At 45.9% G+C, this 17,842-nt stretch overlaps 1 protein-coding gene across 47 annotated transcripts in view; it reads left to right on the top strand.

The window, feature by feature from the left end:
- Nucleotides 1–17,842, top strand: part of CELF4 (CUGBP Elav-like family member 4) — a 691,717-nt gene that overhangs the window by 656,899 nt on the left and 16,976 nt on the right. For 8 of the 47 annotated variants that reach the window (XM_075526242.1, XM_075526247.1, XM_075526245.1 and 5 more), the window contains 3 exons: nt 5,507–5,572; nt 7,220–7,300; nt 13,293–13,376. In XM_075526242.1, the coding sequence (XP_075382357.1) occupies nt 5,507–5,572; nt 7,220–7,300; nt 13,293–13,376 (231 nt within the window). Of the gene's footprint in view, nt 1–5,506; nt 5,573–5,832; nt 5,839–6,399; nt 6,405–7,219; nt 7,301–13,292; nt 13,437–17,842 lie in introns of all 47 variants that reach the window. The other 39 variants (XM_075526263.1, XM_075526267.1, XM_075526264.1 and 36 more) reach the window with 10 other exon arrangements.

The following is a 17,842-nucleotide window of genomic DNA, read 5'->3' on the forward strand; positions in this document are numbered from 1 at the left end:
CAGCTCCTGAGAGAGGTGTAAAATACCTCCAGGACAGTGAGAGGAATGAATAGATGGGGCAGAGCACAAAGCTGTGGATCTGGGTGATAATATGTTCTTGTAGAACCATGTAGGGAACAGCACTGCAAAATAGGGTGAAATAGATGGAATAAAGCATGTCTGTTGGGAAATGCACAGGCAATCAGAAGCAGGGGGTGAAGAGGATATCACATCCATGTAAGGTTTGCTGACTTCTTCCACCAAAGTGAAATCCCAGGCTGTCTTAGGGGCCCAAAATGTGCCAGACCCTGTTTTTGTCTCAGAATCACCGGGCTGCTCTGATTTCAGAGAGCAGGTTTCCTTGGCTTTCTCTTACCCTGAGCTGGGACAGGGACACTGTCCCATACCATGCTGAGGGGGATGGAGGGCCCCCTTTTGATGGCTCAGGCAGTAACCATCATCCTTTTTCCCCACCACTTCCACTGGCTTCAGTACAGCTCCTCCTGATTTACACCCCTGACCACCACAGCAGACTGCAGCCCTCTGTCCCCTACAACCATTTTCACCTGGGGTGCCTATATAACAGCTCATCTTGGCCAGACACTGTAGCCAGGTTACTGGCATCTCAGGAGGGATTCTTTATAGAACACCACTTAAACCGATCTTATTTATTTTTAACAACGTGCTTCATTCTGCCGCCTCCATCCTTTCATTCTCTGACAAAAGCTAAATGTCGGGCCTAACACTAGCTGAATGCCCCTTTAAAAAGTTGGATTTCAATCTAGAGATATATCAGGAGTAAGAAAGCTTCCTGGTGTTAATTTTAAAGCACTGGTATTTCATGCTGACTTGGGCAATCATGCTTGGTTTTTGGCATCAGGCAGAGGATTCGGAAAGTGACATTAACGGATCTACTTTCTTTGAAGGACTTGGGAGTCATTTCTTGACTTCTGCCTAATGAATAAGTGCTGCCTTCGTTAAATTTATATTTATGGCCATATAGTAGGTCATTGGCTTGTTTTATGTCTCCAGGTTTATGGAAGGTTATCTGCCATGGTCACCTTGTGGCATCCTGGCCAGGATCATCTCACAAAGAGACAATTGTATCTAAGCAGGATTTTTCCCATGGAGATATGGAAATGATCAAATTAATATAGAGGCGATGTCCAGGGATAAGGCTCTTGCCCTGAGCTGCCAACTGAAGTTACTAGTAGCATCTGTTTTCACAGTACACCTTTAGTTTGCCCTGGCAAGGCCAGATCCTCAGCTTCAGTAAAGCAGCAAGGCTCCATGGACTTCACTGGGGCTGATGCGATTGATAGTTGTCCTCTGGCCTCTCAGGAGCCTCTCTGCTTCTTTCACTTCACCAGCTGATCCTCAGTGTGTACTTTACATCATGTTTAATCTCTTAAATGTCTGTACGGTGGACGTAAGGTCTCCATGAGTCTGACCACAAGGAAAGCTATTTCAAATGTTATCTATGGGCACAATTGCAGATAGTCACCAGTACATCCAAGGTCTTTTGATGATGTTACAACCTAGAGACATGCCAGTTCTGGTCCAAAAGCCCCTTTAAGATGTTTTATGATATCCATGTCCCTCATCTAGTGTCTCCTATATCCCTATAACTCTTACCAGCCCTTACTCAGCTATTTAGTTTCTGGGACACAGGGGGCTTACACCCTGGTACAGACAGCATGCAGAGGAGCTAAGATCTGTTCCCAGCCCCGCATGCTCGTGTTCAACTAATATTTGCAGTAACAGAGAAGACTGGCCATCTGGATGGGGAGAAAGGGTGGCTGAGACAGGGTAACTCTCCTACCTTACCACAGCATGATCTGTGTGAAGGCTACAGGGGTGCACATCCTATTAAGTTATGTGTATCTTACAGAGGAATAAAGCGACCTTCTCTCATGGTCTCCTTGTGCTCAGACACAGAAATGATTCATGTCTCCCCATCACTTTGAATTTTAGCACATGGTGGGCTCCAGCCTACAGTCACATGTAACCCCTGGGGCAGGTTGGCTCTGGATCGTAAGCCCCTCGTATATCTGAGCCCTTGCTGAAATTCTCATGGGTCATTAGAATGTAGGAGGGCTGTCACTTTACTGAACACAGAATGGCCACGACTTCCTCAAATGTCTAATCTCTGTCTTGAGACTTCTGGATCAATACCAGCTGTTGGCTTCATCCACACTACAGCTGGAAGCACAGGCAGTTATGCCCTTCGCTAGGTTTAATTCATCTGGCAGAGTGAGCAGCAGCATGAAGATATGCTCATGGCTGCCCAAGCTACCTTGGCTTCGTGCCTGGGTACCCAGCCAGCCCTGGAGTCTGTGTCCCTGCATCTTCATAGGCCTTGTTGGCCAGCATGGACACATCCACTGTACTGAAGTCACATCTTCATTTGCTAAGTAAACACACTCTTCGAGCTCAGGAAGAAAAGTTCTTCATTGAGCTAAAGTCACCACTTTTGTTTTTAACAGCTGCCAAGTTAAATTCCTGCAGGTGGTGACTCACCACCACTGCTTTTCCCAAATAGCCAAGGTAGGGTATGAGACTATGAATAAAATACAGAGCCCCAAGCCAAGGGTTGCTGCCTCCCCATGTTGTCTAGTCCTACAGCCCAGGGAAGCTTTCAACTCGCTCCTTTTCAAGAGCGTCCAGGGATGGTTAGATCAGTGTTAGGGTCCTGTGTGTTAGATCAGCCACTTTGCATCTTCTTTACCTATGAGTAAGTGATTCCCAGCTTGGAGAAAAGCTGACTGAAATCAGGGGAGAGTCTTCCCACTGGCTTGCATGTGCTGTGAGCCAGGAGGAAATTAACTGCATGATCTGGGGCACAAGGCAACCTCCTGAGAAAGAAACCCCTGGTTAGATACTACCCTTGCTGACAAGTCGTAAAAACTCAGGAAAATAATGAACTCTAAAAGCTTTGTGTGTGAGGGAAAAACTGCATTTAAAGGCCTGTTGTTCCAAACCCTTTAAATAAAGCATTTGCCCAGTTTTAATATTTAATCTTAAAGAAGGTGAACCATGATTTTCAGTGTCTATTTCCTAAGCTGAATGGCTTGGTTATGATGGGCAGAGTATGGTTCCAAAGGCAGGCGAGATATCTACAGATGGGGTGAGGAGAGCAGCTCAGCAGTGAGCTGGGTGGTCCTGTTCAGGACATAGACTCAGAGCTGGCAGAGTGGGCAGTTCCCAGTGTTCCTAGTGTTCCCAGATAAGGCAAAGAATAAAGGAAAGGACCACAGTCAGACAGGTACTGCTCAACGACTTCTCCCGTATCAACAAAGAGGCAGTCATTGCTAATTGTCAGCATGTCAGAGAGACAATGAGCGTGCCTGAGTCCAGCCCCAGCTGGAGAGGAAGGAAATGCTGTGAGTGTATCTCCTGAGCAGTGGAGACAATTTCTGCTAGCTCTATAAACAAGAGTGCAACCAAGGAAGGGCAGTTACCTTTAGGGCAGACATGGTAGATCATCTCCTTTACTGCAGACTGCAAAACCACAGTTGTCTTATAAAGATTTGCTCCCTTTACCACATGTCCCCTCACCTTCCTCAGGAGCTATCTTCTACCTGACTGCACTTGGTCGTTTTGGGGGGTCCAAGTTATTATGATTCATTCTCCCGAAGGGGTGCGAGAACTGGTGTATCACTCAACCTTTCATAGTCGTTCAGTTTTCTTCTGGAGCAATACACTAAACATTCTGTTTTTAGAGGAAAACAGTTTTGAGAAGAGGTTAAAAAGAATATACTTTAGTTGCTTCCTCTTTTAAGAAGGCAGGAATAAGGAGAAACAGTTTTTATATTTTCCAAGCATTTCCTCCAGTTTCCTGGAGCATCTACTTTTTAAAAATATAACTTTGCTTCACTACTATGCCTTCCATTGATCTCCCACAGGTTTTAATGTGTTCTCCTCACACCTCTTTTCAAGGGGTGAAAATCCTTACAGTAGGGCAGTGCTTTCCGATTTCACATCATACACACATATTGAGGGACCCGCCAAAAGTCAGGTAGGAAATCAGCCAAACAACTTCCAACCTAAGACTGCAATCCCACTTATTCCTTCCTGTGACTACCCCATCCTCAAAGTCCTTGTGATCCAGTAATGCCCATAATGAACAGGAGCCTCCAAGCCTTAGCCAGCTAATTGGCTTTGTCCCTTCAAAGTTTGGTCTTCTCACCATTCCTCCTCGTATTTTGGGAGATAAGTGCAGGACCTTGCAAGCTTCCATCATGATCAATGGCGATCTTTGAAGTTAAGGTTCGAGCTGGTATTTGCATCTGTAAGAAAACATTTTGTCCTTGGGTCTTTTACATGTTCCTTGGGTCCGTTACACTCACGTTTGCCAACCTTCCCCACACTTTGGCATACAGTCAATGTCTTTCCTTGGGTAGGTCAATGGCACCAGATTTCCTTCTAAGAGGCCCACACCTTTGCAAAGTCCAAGCTCCTGTCTCCAGCCACACCTCTGTGCTTGTAAGAAGGAAGAAGGTGGGATGGAGGGGGGAAAGTGGCAGCTCCCTAAGGGATCATCCTACAAGTACAAAGTCAGAGGGACTGCGTAAATGTAGAACTGTGCAGCACCAATAAATACAAATTAAACTCATAACAAGAAGTGAAATACTAGGGCCAAGGTGACATTTGGACTGGAGGTTCAGCCAAGCTTTGCTTTAAATATTTTATTGCTGCAGATAAAGAAAGAGCTTATCCAACACGTTTCTCTCTCTCTCTTTTTTTCTCTCCCTATCTACCAAAGGGGAAAAGGAAAAAAATATCTTAACTAGCTTTGGTTGTATTTGAGCTAGACTTCAAAGTTTCACAAAAATAAACAGTTTTAGGGGGGAGGAATGCACACTTGTAAAGAGAGAAAATGCACTTTGAAGCCAGCAAGGGACTGCATGCCTTACACAGAGATTCACAGCATCCTCCCTGGAGCAGGCAAGTGGTGTCCCCTTCCCCTCCAAGCAGCATCTCCTCTCGCACAGGGGGCTGCCTGGCAGCAACGCAGTCCTTCGAAGGGATGTCTGGATGACAGGAGCCACTGCTTTGTTCTCTTCTCCTTCCTCCTGCTATGCCCCTGTTGTTTTCTGCTCTGATTGAAAGTTTCATGTGACTGTAGCTGTCACTGAGATCTGAGTTTGCACAGCACCTAGCACAGTGTAAATCCTGTCTTAAGATGAGGGCTCTTTGGGGTTCATTACTGCAATGCCAAAAATCCGCATGATCAGAGGTGGGCTCCATAATTTAAGCTTGGGAAAGAAGGGGAGAGATTTGTTTGAGCTCTGCTCCAAAGTGTCACAGGGTGACAGCTGGGGGACAGCTGGGGGACAGAGCCCTCCTGGCCATCACGGGGGGCTCTGTGCAGTCCTGGCTGTAGGGTGAGCAAGCTGCTCCTCTTCTGGGACCTTCAGCCCCTGGGTCTGTCTCTCTCACACCACATATTGATGAGGGAAAAGAAAGGGAGCGTGCCTGTCATGTTTTAAACCCTAAATTCCTTCTCTCTCTTGTGTCTCCACAGCACAGAGCCCCACTGCAGCAGACCCCTTGCAGCAAGCCTACGCTGGAGTGCAGCAGTACGCAGGTCGTTAGTATTAACACTTTCTCCCAATAAACCTTTCTCTTCTCTAAAGCCTTTAATCTCTGAACACACCTGAAAGGGCTGGGGGAAGGGAGGTGTTTGCTGATACAGGGGTGAGCTGCGGACCACAGACTCTCAGATTAAATTTGCACATCTTGTGAAAACAAACATAAAGCCCAGGGTCTTCTCTCCTAAGGAGGCAACCTCCTCCCTTTCCCAAGCAAAGGTTCCCACTGGCCTGTACCTTGGTGCAGCTTCATTGGCAGGACCAGGTCCGGTCTGCTTAGCACAGTGCACAACTGCAAAATCAGGCCACTGATTTGGGGGCCCCTTTCTGTAACAGGTCTCCTGAGTGCTGCAGAGAGGAGGGGAGATGGGCAACCAGACCCTGCAGAGCCTAGCAGGGTATGGTATGTCTGCACTTATCCATATTTCAGGGTATGTCTAAGCTGGCCATACCCCAGCTAGTTAGTTTGAGGCTTGCTTAGGAGCTACACAGACATACTCCTGGATTCCCAGCAGCTTTCTCCACAGCTCCCAACAGGTCAGCCTCCACTCGCGTCACCCTGTACGCTGAGCAGCTCCTTTGCAGTTGATGGACTGACACCAGCCAAAGTGACCTGGTGCAGACCACGACCCCTCCGTGTTCAGCCTCCGCTTGCGAGGTGTCCGTGGCCAACGTTGCAGGAAACTGCCACCCCAAGTCATTATTTCCTGTGGTAACTGGAGCAATCATGGGCTCCTGCTGAGGAATGGCTATTATCTCATGTCAGCGCTGTATCTGGAAACTTAATTTAATTCTCCATGTAGGGCTTCATTTGCTGGTGTTTTAGTTATTGTCATTTATTGCTTGTGAGGTTTGATAGATGGGAAGCAGCTCAACCCTTTGAGCTGTTAATTAACCCCTCTGCACACACATGGCCCCTATCCCCCTCTCTCTGGGCTCGCAGGCGACCCGTACTCTGTATTTTTAGCAGCAAGGCACATCATCTACCATCTGTGGTACTGAATGGCTCCCCTTGTCTGCTTGGTGGGGGAGCTGAGGTGGGGAAAATTGTTTAATTGCTGCACACTGTTTCCACTGTGTTTGTGTGAGAGAGAGGAAGTCTCTATAGACATGAAAGAAAATGTATATCTGACAATGTATGTGCAACTGTGCCTATGCAGTGTGTGATCATATGAAGGTTAGAGTAAGGGGGGAAACACACATGTGAACTGTTTTTATGAGCATGTGAATTAATCAGGGTGCAAGAGAGATTACACAGGGAAACGTATGCTCTGTGCGTGGCTGTCAGCACGGGCATCAACACGCTGAGCTCGTGAATGAATGTTTGTGGTGCCATCTGGGATGGTTACGCATCTCTGCTGGGAGACATCTCAGTGGACACCCCCATTTATACAGCGTGGCGGTCCCCAGTGTTACTGCTGCCAACGCTGACGGGAGGGTGGGTGCCCAGGGCCGTGTGGCACTGCCTGAAGCACGACTGTGGTGCTTCTGCCACATCTCAGGCTGCATGAGATGGCCCTTCCCAGAGCCAAAATGCAGGGGGAAAGCCCACCTCTAACTTGATATGATGGTTTGGAGTGAAAGCTCCTTGCTTCCCAGCACTGAAATCTGTCCGTCTTTCTTCTGTCTCTTTCTCTCCCCTATAGCTGCTTACCCTGCTGCTTATGGCCAGATTAGCCAAGCGTTCCCACAGCCACCTCCCATGATCCCACAGCAACAGAGAGAAGGTGAGTAAATGGGTTGTCCTCCTTTCTGGCCCCAGCATGCCATCCCCACCACATTGGTTCCCCTCCTCATACACCTAGAGAGTATCTATTAAACACCCAATTGCTTTGAATCCCTGGTCCACTGAGCCTTTTCTCAATTTCCGTATGTGGCACAGCATTATTGGCACTAACAGTAATACGAGGGAGAGTCGCTGCTGAGATCTCCTCAGTCCCCAGGGAAGGGAGCATGCTGATGTGCATGGGCCATGGAAAGACCTGCTAGCAATGTAGGCAATAATGTCCGGGGCGGGTCTATGTTAGAGACAAGCAACAAGAATGCGGATAAAAATGCACTTGCATTGGAATAAAGAGTTCAACAGGTCACAAAGCACCGGTGGCCCTTCATTAGAAGCCAGTAACGTGATTTCAGACACTTGCTATTTAGAGAATGAGGATCTGCTATTTAGAGGAGCTGGAGTCCTTTCAGACTCCGTTGATAATCTGGAAACAGAAATCAGCCCTCTTAGAGCACAATCTCTACATCAGGATGAGATTAATCATATAGTAAAAGTACCTATTTCCTTATATTGACTATGAGAGGAGCCTGGGTTATCTGGTCTGCAGGACAGGATGGCTGCACTGGAGTCATGAAAAGTAAGGAGAGTTGAATCTCTCACTATTGCATGTAAATGTTTTGGGATGCAACCATGCCATGTGATGTTCCCTTTACAGGCAGTGGTGAGCAGTGGGATCCTCACAGGTAATCCACTCGTAGTCCCAACCACCCTCCAGAAAGTCCACTGCTCCCTTGTGACTAGAAGAGGAGACTGCTTGCCTAAGTGAGGCATTTAAGTCAGGTGCTTCAGCTTAGTGTAGAGACCCTCATTTTAAATAATTACATTTCAACTTTTATCCTCTATTAGATCACTAATTCAGGTATGTTCTATGTTATACGTGTTATTATATATATATAATGACATTTAATATTTTAATATAGTGTAACAGTCAGAACGAAATGAATCAAGATTACACTATCAAACTAAAACATCCTGATGGCCTAGAACTACTTTGGGGGAGAAATCTCATTTTGCAAGGAAATTAGAAATGTCGGCATTTCGATCTCATTTGGTATTAATTTTTTTCCGATGTCAGAATTTCCTGGGGAACACAACTTCCAGGTCTTGATTAGCTCTAGTACACGTCCCTGCTGTGAGAACAGATGCACAGACCTAACATATCATTACAGAGATGTTTCCCCCATGCTGAAGGACTTTGCTTTTTATTACTTACTGGGGCTAGATTAAGCACAGGACAAAATGGCAAGCAGATCTTTGCTCAGCATAGCATTGTGCCAAGAACCATCAGAAGTAAGGGATAGCTGTTGTGCGCACTTTGAAGACCCACTGCCCAAAGGCCCCTGTTTTCGCAAGGCACCGTGTGTGTCTGTGGATTGAGGGTGAGTGTCACCCAGTGGACAAGTTATCTCATAACTTCTTGCTCCTTCTTGTAAGCAGCTGATATTGAGGATGGTTGGGGGCCAGATATATGCGATGAACCACCAGTCTGACGCAGGTTGCTGTTCCCAGTGTCCTCCGTTTTTCTGCAGTGTTTAGATGCTGTGGCTTTCTCTGCCGCTTGCTAGAGGGAGACACTCTAAGGCACAACACTCCTTTTTTAGCAGAGGATCAGGACCCTTAAGCATCTCTAACCTTTAACAGGAAAACTCAGCAAGAGGGAACTCTAATAATAACAATGCTCAGTGCTGAGAAGAGTACTTCATGTTTGCAAGGATGTGCACAAACATTGATTTGTTAATGAACCAGCCCTACCACAACAATAACATCGATGATCACATTGTTAATAACAATGCTAACTCTCTACTCCCGGATCCCGGCTGGATAACAAGCCCAGAGCAGCTTGGCTGCTGCAGCATTCCTGTGGAGATTAGTCATTACTTCCACATGAGCGCTGAGGCTGCCGGCAGCTGACAGGGTGCATAGGGTGGAACAGATCCAAAAGCTAGAGATGAAGTTTTGATTGCCATATCAACCAAGCAAAACTTGGGGTTAATTTTAAATTTGTATGGTATTACTCATCTTGACGTAGTTTCTGAAACTCAGAAGTACACTTAGATATTAAAATAAAGTGGTGCAGGCTTGTGACTCTCACCTGCCCTGTGTTTAAACATGCTGGGGACTGAATAGCAAGCAGATGCAGAAGAGGCAATGAAATTCCAGCCTCTGAGTATTTCCTGCAGAGGTGAGGTGTGCAGCTGACTAAAGGGCCTCAGGCTAACTTCATACAGCCTTATGGGACAGCCCATTTTTCATTACTGTTGAAGAGCAGTCTAGTCATAGCCTTTCCTTTTGACACTGACTCATGCTGTTGAGCATGCAATGATAGATAGCTGATGTCAGCTCAGGTATGTGGAGTTTTCTCATGTTGATAGTGGACACCCAGGGATAGGTTGGGTCTGCTGCTGACCCCACGCTAAAGAACTAATAATGAGCTGGAGGGTGAGGAGCATGGGCAGAGCAATGGCTTAGCAACTCAGCCAACTCAGGCCAAATCAACATGAACCCAACACAGAGCTCTCTAGTACGTGCTCCTGTGCCCTCAATCATGGGTTTTTCCATTATCCAGCATGGTTTGCCTGTAATTTACAAACCATTCATAAACTGTGTATTCCTTAAAACTTTTCTTTCCTTTTTGTCTGAGTCAAGGCTATCTGTGCTTCTTGTGTATTAATGAAAAGAAATATCTATAACTTAAAACCATAAAACCAAGAGCCATGGTAGCTGTTAGGGTAGAAACGAACCTTGATTCTCTACTCGTGATGTTTCATGAGGGTTAGATTTCAAGCTCACTTACAGCCCTTTTGAAAGCCAAAGTAAAGAGTGTGGTAAATAATTTTAGTACTGTATTCAGTCCTGAACTGCCAAGTATACCGATCTCTGATAATCCATTAACTCAGTCCAAATCAGGACATTTCTCTCCAACAAGATGGTTGGAGTCTTCACTAAGGTTTTGCCATGCCAGCTGTGATCTTCCTCTTGCTCCAGTGATCCTGATCGAGTCCTTTAAAACTCATTGCATGTGTGCACTGAGAACTAACTTAGCTCTCCATAGCATTCTGAGCTGAACAACTCATGCCTGTGGTTTCTTTAAAATATACAAGTATATATGAAGAGGCGGCCATACACATAAACACAGTCTTCCATGGAGTGCGCAGATTAACTTGACTCAGGCAAAAAACTCTACAACAAGGTAGAAGGGCTGCAAAGAGAGCTTGTTTTGAGAATTCTTTACCAAGGAGTCTAACTGTGATAGGTATCTTACGGATGGATGGATTTAACAAGACATTGCTTGTTAAATTCTAATGGCAGAATTTTCATATGTGAGGATGGTAAAACAAATAAAACTACCCCAGGTTGTTTCTCAGTAGCAGGTGGAGTTTTCAACACTGGAAATTAGCAAAAACCCTCTGTAGTTGGGAACAGAGTAAGTTCGGTCTTGAACGTCTGAGTTGGCATGGGAAGCTGCAGCATGGGTTTCCCAGCCACATTTCAGAGCTGAACTGGGCTTTGAGGATGGTCTCTGCTTTTTCACATTCTCCCTGGTCTCTTCCCCTTGGTCTCCGAGCAGTGTGAGGCAAAAATGATTTCCAGGTGAACTAAGGTTTGTTCTCTCCTTGAGCCCAACCTCTAAACCCGGTGTAGATTAAGTTGCGTGCCTCCTAGTCTGCCTTATGCCTTAGTAGGTGTTTCTCAGCACATGCAGGCAGAATCCCTACTCTTGTACAACACATCCAAGACCCCAGGAAATGCAGCTGGCATTTTTGAAAGAATTTGCCAGTTTTACAGAGCAAACTGCTGGCTCTGGTGATGTCAGTGGGAATTTTGCCACTAATTGCAGCAAAGCCAAGACTTTACCCATTCTATTATAATGTAGATCTCAAATCCCACAGCAGAAATGCTTTGGGGCACGTTCAGATGAAGGAGTGAATTTTTCCCTGCTATTCTGGACCATGGTCTTCTCCTGGGCAGAATTTTCTCAATTCTAACAGACACCTAAGGGGGTCAGTGTTTGTTTAACACTTTCAGACTGTTTCATATCTAGTTTATCGTGCCAATAATTCCACATTGTGTGGAAGTGAACTGCAGCACGGACTGGAGAAGGGATAGCTGCTCAGTGAGGAGACTAAGGAAGAGGCAGAAGGGAGGTGGGGGAAGATGGAAAAGCTTGGCATGAAATATGGGAGCCTGGTTGTGGGCCACTGAGGTTCAAAAGTAATTTAGCTAAGCAGATGACCGGGTGCCTAATTAGTTAATTATCCCACTGTACCACTATCCCCCACATTTGGAAGAAACCCTGTTACCATCCTCATGATCTCTAGGAAATGCACAAGATGCAAAGGATCAGCTGTTCCTTCATGACAGTCCTTTTAGCAAATTAGTGGGGAAAATTGTGCTTAGCAAATATTCATTAGGGCTTCATTTTCCATTAATCCAAAAGGAAATGTGGAGAGCCTGTGACTTCAATCACACTGAGGCCCAGGAATTTTAATGAGCTTTAAATGGGCATCTGTCAGAATCCTGACTTTGCTGTACTTCTCCTGCCAGCCGGGGGGATGAGTAATGGCTAATAAAAGGTGGGAGCATGTAGGCGAACTCCTCTCCCTAACAGAAAAGGCAAAGTTGTAATTTGCTATGTTATGACACCGTAATTATGCCCTGATGAAGAAAATGAGAGTATTAAAAAAACCCTTTCCTTCCCCACACTGTGCCCTAGATGTAAATGGGGGAAAGTTGGCTGCGTCAGGTCACAGGGTTGTAGGCACATGGGCTGAGGGGAAGGAGGAAACATTCCTTCCCTCTGTCCTCTTACCCTTGCGGCAAGGAGCACACCCTTCATCTCGACCCCGCTGAGCAAAGCAGAGCTGGAGTTACCTGTCAAGGTCAGTGCAGAGCTGGGCAGCAACTGGAAGTACCTTTGGAAATAAGATCATGAAAAAAACAATCCCTGCCTCCTCAGACTCTACAGTTTTCTGCTAGTGAATACTGCAAGGGGTTTAAACGTTTATTTTTTTCAACAAAACCACTTGGTCATACCTGTTCTCTTTTGACTTTTGCTCAAGTACAGCATGCTTAAAAATAAAAGTCATATTGAAAAGTTTCATTCTAGGCTAGTTGACCAGAGGCAGATTCTCCTTCTTGTGCCCCAAAATACAATTTCAACAGAACATTTTCTGAGGGTGTCTACTTTAACAAAACTGCATATTCCAGTTAAAGACTCTTCTCTAACTATTTTTCCAAGCACTCTCTGAAGTCTGTAAGAGTATATGTATGTTACAGTACTGAGGCAAAAAAGGCAATTCCTCTTGTCTAGTAATTTGGATTTAAATCCATCCGTAGTCCTTCTTGCAGAACCCTCTAGAATGGGGGACATGGCCAAACTGTCCAGATCTGGGGGAGTGTTCAGGCTGAGTCAAGCTGGGGATTGAATGTAAAAGTCTACAAAACAAAACAAGCTTGTGGGTTTGTGCATATCTTTCTACTTGTTATCACAGTCCTCACACAGATACAAGAAGAGTAATGAAACTTCTGCATGCAGACATTGAGAAGAGGCAAGGGTTAGTGTGGGTCACCCAAAACTCTACAGATTAAATGAGATTATGAGGAGCAAAAAAAACCTATGAACCGCATTCTTTCATTCTTTTTGTTCTTATTCCTCCATTCTGTCTTTCCATGGCCACACGTGCTGCTGCATTCCTCTGTCTCTAGATTTTATCCTGGTGTCTGTCCTGGGAAGGTTAATGAAGTTAGCATAGCCTCTAGGTGACTTTCTGAGTTCCTGGTCTTCTGCTTTGTCCGTTCCTCTGAGAGTCTACAGACTGCTTCCTAGATGAGACCCCTCACCAGTCAGAGAGAGGTGATGCCAAAGTAAATCTCCACCATGTGCTTTCTCATATCCTATTTCTCTCCATTCATGGGTCTTCTTTTTCTCTTGATAGGACCAGAGGGCTGTAACCTGTTTATCTACCATCTGCCCCAGGAGTTTGGGGATGCTGAGCTGATGCAGATGTTCCTGCCTTTCGGTAATGTCATCTCCTCGAAAGTGTTTGTGGATCGGGCGACAAACCAAAGTAAATGCTTTGGTGGGTAAAGATAACAAAACAATTAGATTCATCCAGGAAAGGGCTTTCTCTGAATACTTTACCTTTCAAACTGCTTTCTTTCTGCTTAAGCTTTATGATTTCTCTCAATTTACTCCTGTCAATACTTTCCCCCTTCCCTCTTTCTCTCCTAATTGTCTCATGCTCAGAGTTGCGTGCACTGCTTAGAGGTGAAGGTTTGGCATCTCACCAGCAGCAGGGTGCTGCGGCTGCCGGTGGTGGGGTGGAGAATATCCCGCTTGGAAGGGGAGGTGGGGAGGGTACAGAAAAGAATAAAGCATCTGGAGCAAAATGGAGGGGGCTGGGGGCGTAGGTGAAGTGCTGACAGGGTCAGCAGTGGGAGCATGTGGCAGAAGGGGCATTTCTGTACCTCAGGAAAAGGAAAAAGAGGTCAGGGGGTTGAAGGGAAGACAGAGCTGTGGGTCAGCTTTCCAGCAGCTGTGATGCATTAGACTGCAAGGGGACAAGGGCTGAACATTAGCTGAAAGCCTGGTCTTCTGGGGGGATGGCTGCTCGGTGGACCACAGGCAGCCATTGTCTGAGCCCGCTGGACCCAAGCCAGCACCACAGCAGATACAGATAGACCTAGCTAACCCTGTGCCTCAGCTGACAGGCCATGCTAAGAGGCTGGGTTCGAAAGCTGTACCATGCTCACACAGCTCTGGCCTTGCTGCTGGCTCAACCCCACCAGGTGGAGCATGGAAAGAGCACAGCCTCAACTGCCTGGGAGCCACCAGCTAGGGACACCCTGAGCTGCACCCACAACGGGAGGGCTCAGCCAGCCAACAGCCATGTGGTGATGTGTGCATGGTGTCTCAGTGGGATCCCGCTGTTTGCAAAGGTGTTGCTGTGAAGGGTCCTTTCTGGCAGCGTGGCAGCATGGGGACCTTGCCACGTTTGATCCCATCCCACCTGGTGGACACGGGATCTCCCCCATTCATGTGGCCACCACTGGGATGTGCAATTTCTGGTTCTCCGCCATCCTGCGTTCTTTGCAGACCTTCCCTGAGAAGTGCAACGGGACAAATTATTGCTTTTCTTTTCCATTACTTGCAGCTGATCTGGACTCTGTCTCTCAGGCAAACTTCCAGAGCTAAGACTTACTGGAGTTTCATTTGATTTTAAAGCCACTCTCAGTCTCCACACTATGCTTTCCTTCCATGCTGCCTTCCCCTTTCCCCTCCTGGACAGCCCACCTCCCAAAACTCTTACCTCATCCCTTGCTAGCTATGATGCATGTCAGACAGTGCTTCCAGGATTTTCGTGCCCCTTTTCTATGCACAGTTCTTCCTGCCCATTCAGAGGGTCTGAACAGGCTATTTTCCCCTTTGATTGAAGGAGCCCTGCCCCCTGATGGGAGGGCACACAGCATTACCCTTCACCAGTAGTCATTGGGTTGCTGCACTCTCAAGCCCTAGAGGAATAAAGGACAAAGAGTTTAGTGTGAAGAGGCAGTTGGGAAATTCAAATAAGAAATTACGATCTAGCCCCATTCTCTCCAGAGCCCACCTGTTTTTCAGAGCTTTAACCATATAAAAACTCATAACAAGATGAGCAGACCAGCACAGCTCTAAGTGGCATTGAAAACAAATGCTCCAAGGATACCCACAGGTTAGAAATGGACCTTTGGACAGCAACACATACCTAGCTTGTGGGGCAGGCTTGTGGGGCTGGCTTTATTGCTGCTTCCAAGGTGCTGTGAAGTCATGGTTGATAGCTGAGCAGGAATTGAGGGATCTTAGCAGAAATTTTTCTTAACATTGAGTCTTACTGGGAGAACCTAAACATCAGTTTGTTTGACAAAGTAACCTCCAGAACTAATGGTGGGATATTCCAGCCTGAAAGCAGGACAGTGCCTTGTGGTTGTGTAGACTCAAGCACACAGGCAAGCAAAAGCAGGAATTAAAGATTGCTAGTGGATCTTAGTCACCTTATATTAGCTTCTGAGACACAAGTATCCAAGTCCAGTCAGTTTTGGGTCCCAGATGTCAAGGCCCAGTTTTCTCTGGCTTTAACTTGTTTTCCCGTAGAGCTGAGTGCCTGCTATGACTGCTGGTCTCAAACACGTTGACTATGCTGCCATGCGCACCACCTCCAGAAGGACAGAAATAGCAGAATTACAGGTAGCTAATTATCACAAATATGTCACACTGCTCTTCAAAACCTCCCACCCTGCTGACCTTCAACTTTAGAGCAATGTAAAAATGTGGAGGGTATTACAGAAAATCAGGCCTTTCATTTGTTTTGCTAAGTCCACTGAAGCTGGCGCTGATTATAATTTTTTGTTCAGAAAGTCAATTTGAAAAAAAAAAAACAGAATTACTTTTTCCTAAAGGAAAAAAGGTGTTTTGTTAACTTTGGAAGTAAGAAAACTCTTTCCTTTTCTTCTTAAACATTTCCCAAAACTAAACATGTAAAAACATAGTATTTGCATTCTGTTTCACTTTTTTTTAACCCAGCTAGAGCTCTCCAACTGGTAGCCTGGGGGAACAATTCTGTCTGGCCCCAAAAAGGTATTCCACCATTATATGACCTTTTAAAATGTATCTGCTATGCAGATCCCAAGTAAATTGCTGTAACAGAGCCTAGCCCCAGGTTGTCGAGAAATTGTCAAGAAGTCCTGCTTTAGACAAACTTAAAAAATTCTATGGAGAAAAATGTCACCATGTTTTTTTCCGTAGGAACAGAAAATACTTCATTTGCTGCTCTTGTCTCCCTGTTGGACTACCTGTAAGCAGCTGGCCCAAAGTGAGTGAGTCAGTAGAGCAGCATCCCAAAATAGGACTTTTATTCCTTTCTGTTTGGCTCTAAATTTTCCCCTGCATTTCCAGCAGGAAGTTATTTCCTTTGGCTACTGCTGGCAGGATAGTGTAGGGGCAGCCATAGGAGTTAGGAAGAAAGCAAGAGGAGCCACAAACCTTGCTACTGGTTTCTGGAGTCCACAACCCTGCAGAAAACCTTTAGCACCTGCACGCACCGAAGAAACCACGCTGTGGTCATGAAGCCTTCAACTTGCCTGATTCAGAGGCCACAGCCTCCTGGCTGACAAGGAGCAGTGAGGAATGCATGGTACAGCAAACACCCATCTCATGTATAAAATGTTCAAGTGCTCAAAATATGTCTGTTGTTTTCCATAGCAGGACTGCTTGCTGTAGTGTGTAAGACTGCCTGAGAAACAACCCTGACTTCTCACTAAAAAAGTCGTTTCAATTGGGAGGCTTCTTTGCCTTAGACTTTCCTTCTGCTGCACGTATCCAGGCTAGACTAAAATCTTTTCTTTCCTCTTACAATTTTTCAAACCTCTGGCTTTTATTTTTTCCCCTATCCTTATACAGCTGTAATATGTCCAAGTGCAGACCACACTTCTCCCTCCCACTCAGCAACATCCTACCTATCCCCATGGCCTGAGCCTCCATCACACTAACTATATCATCATCTCCTTGGGTTTCTCCTCAGGCTCTGCCTTGTCCACCATCTTGTATTCAAAATCATTCATTTCACCTTCACAGGTCTTCACCATTCTGTCCTTCTCTCTCCTCTCCCGCTAGCCCTTCACTCGATGCCCAGCTGATACCTGTAGCCTCTTCCCATGTCCTTCTTTTAACAGCCAGCATGTTTCTCCTCACTGGGACATGCTGTCCGTTCCCAGTGAAATGGCAGGGCCACAGCAGGAATCATTGGCTCACTCGGGGAAAAATTACACTTCATCAGATGCTCCTCGAAAACAGTGACTCCCATTCTCACAGCAGGCTGACCTGGGATGTCTTGCACATAGGCACAGAGTGTCACAGCCTGAACGTCAACTTCTGCAGGACCCTGGAGATATATCTTGTCTTTGTGCAAAGCAGAGACTGCACTGGGTCTCTCGCCTTCCCACTGCATATGTGTAAGTTCTTCTGTGTGTGGGTATCCTAAATGTCAGAGGACATGCAATATATCTATGTATTGGTTGTAGTGCTTCTGGTGATAATTCCCCTCTCAGTTATGCAGATAATTTAAATGTGACCAGTTTGTGTACAAGGCAAAAAGAAAACTCTAGTAAAATGACACTATTAAGGCTTCTAAGGCAAGCAGTCAATGTGAGAAGAGCCCTTCTTCATGCTGCCCACACACAGTTAACTCTACCTCTGTCATAGGGTGATGCTACAATACAGTCCTAATTTCAGGAGCACTCACTGTTGTCGCACAAGACACATTTTAAGAAGGCATTTGAAGATTTTACACTAGTGAAATACAGACAGACACGTTCTAGGAAAATGTTTTAACAGAGAAGAGAGAGAAAAGGATAGGTTTGGGCAATATTAATTAGGAAGACATGACAGAAATTAGAAAAACGAGGACATGGATGGAGCAGTAGAGGCCAAGTGATTACCCCAAGGTGTCAAATA

This window comes from Mycteria americana, chromosome Z (genome assembly GCF_035582795.1).
Source record: "Mycteria americana isolate JAX WOST 10 ecotype Jacksonville Zoo and Gardens chromosome Z, USCA_MyAme_1.0, whole genome shotgun sequence".
Taxonomy (NCBI): Eukaryota; Metazoa; Chordata; class Aves; order Ciconiiformes; family Ciconiidae; genus Mycteria; species Mycteria americana.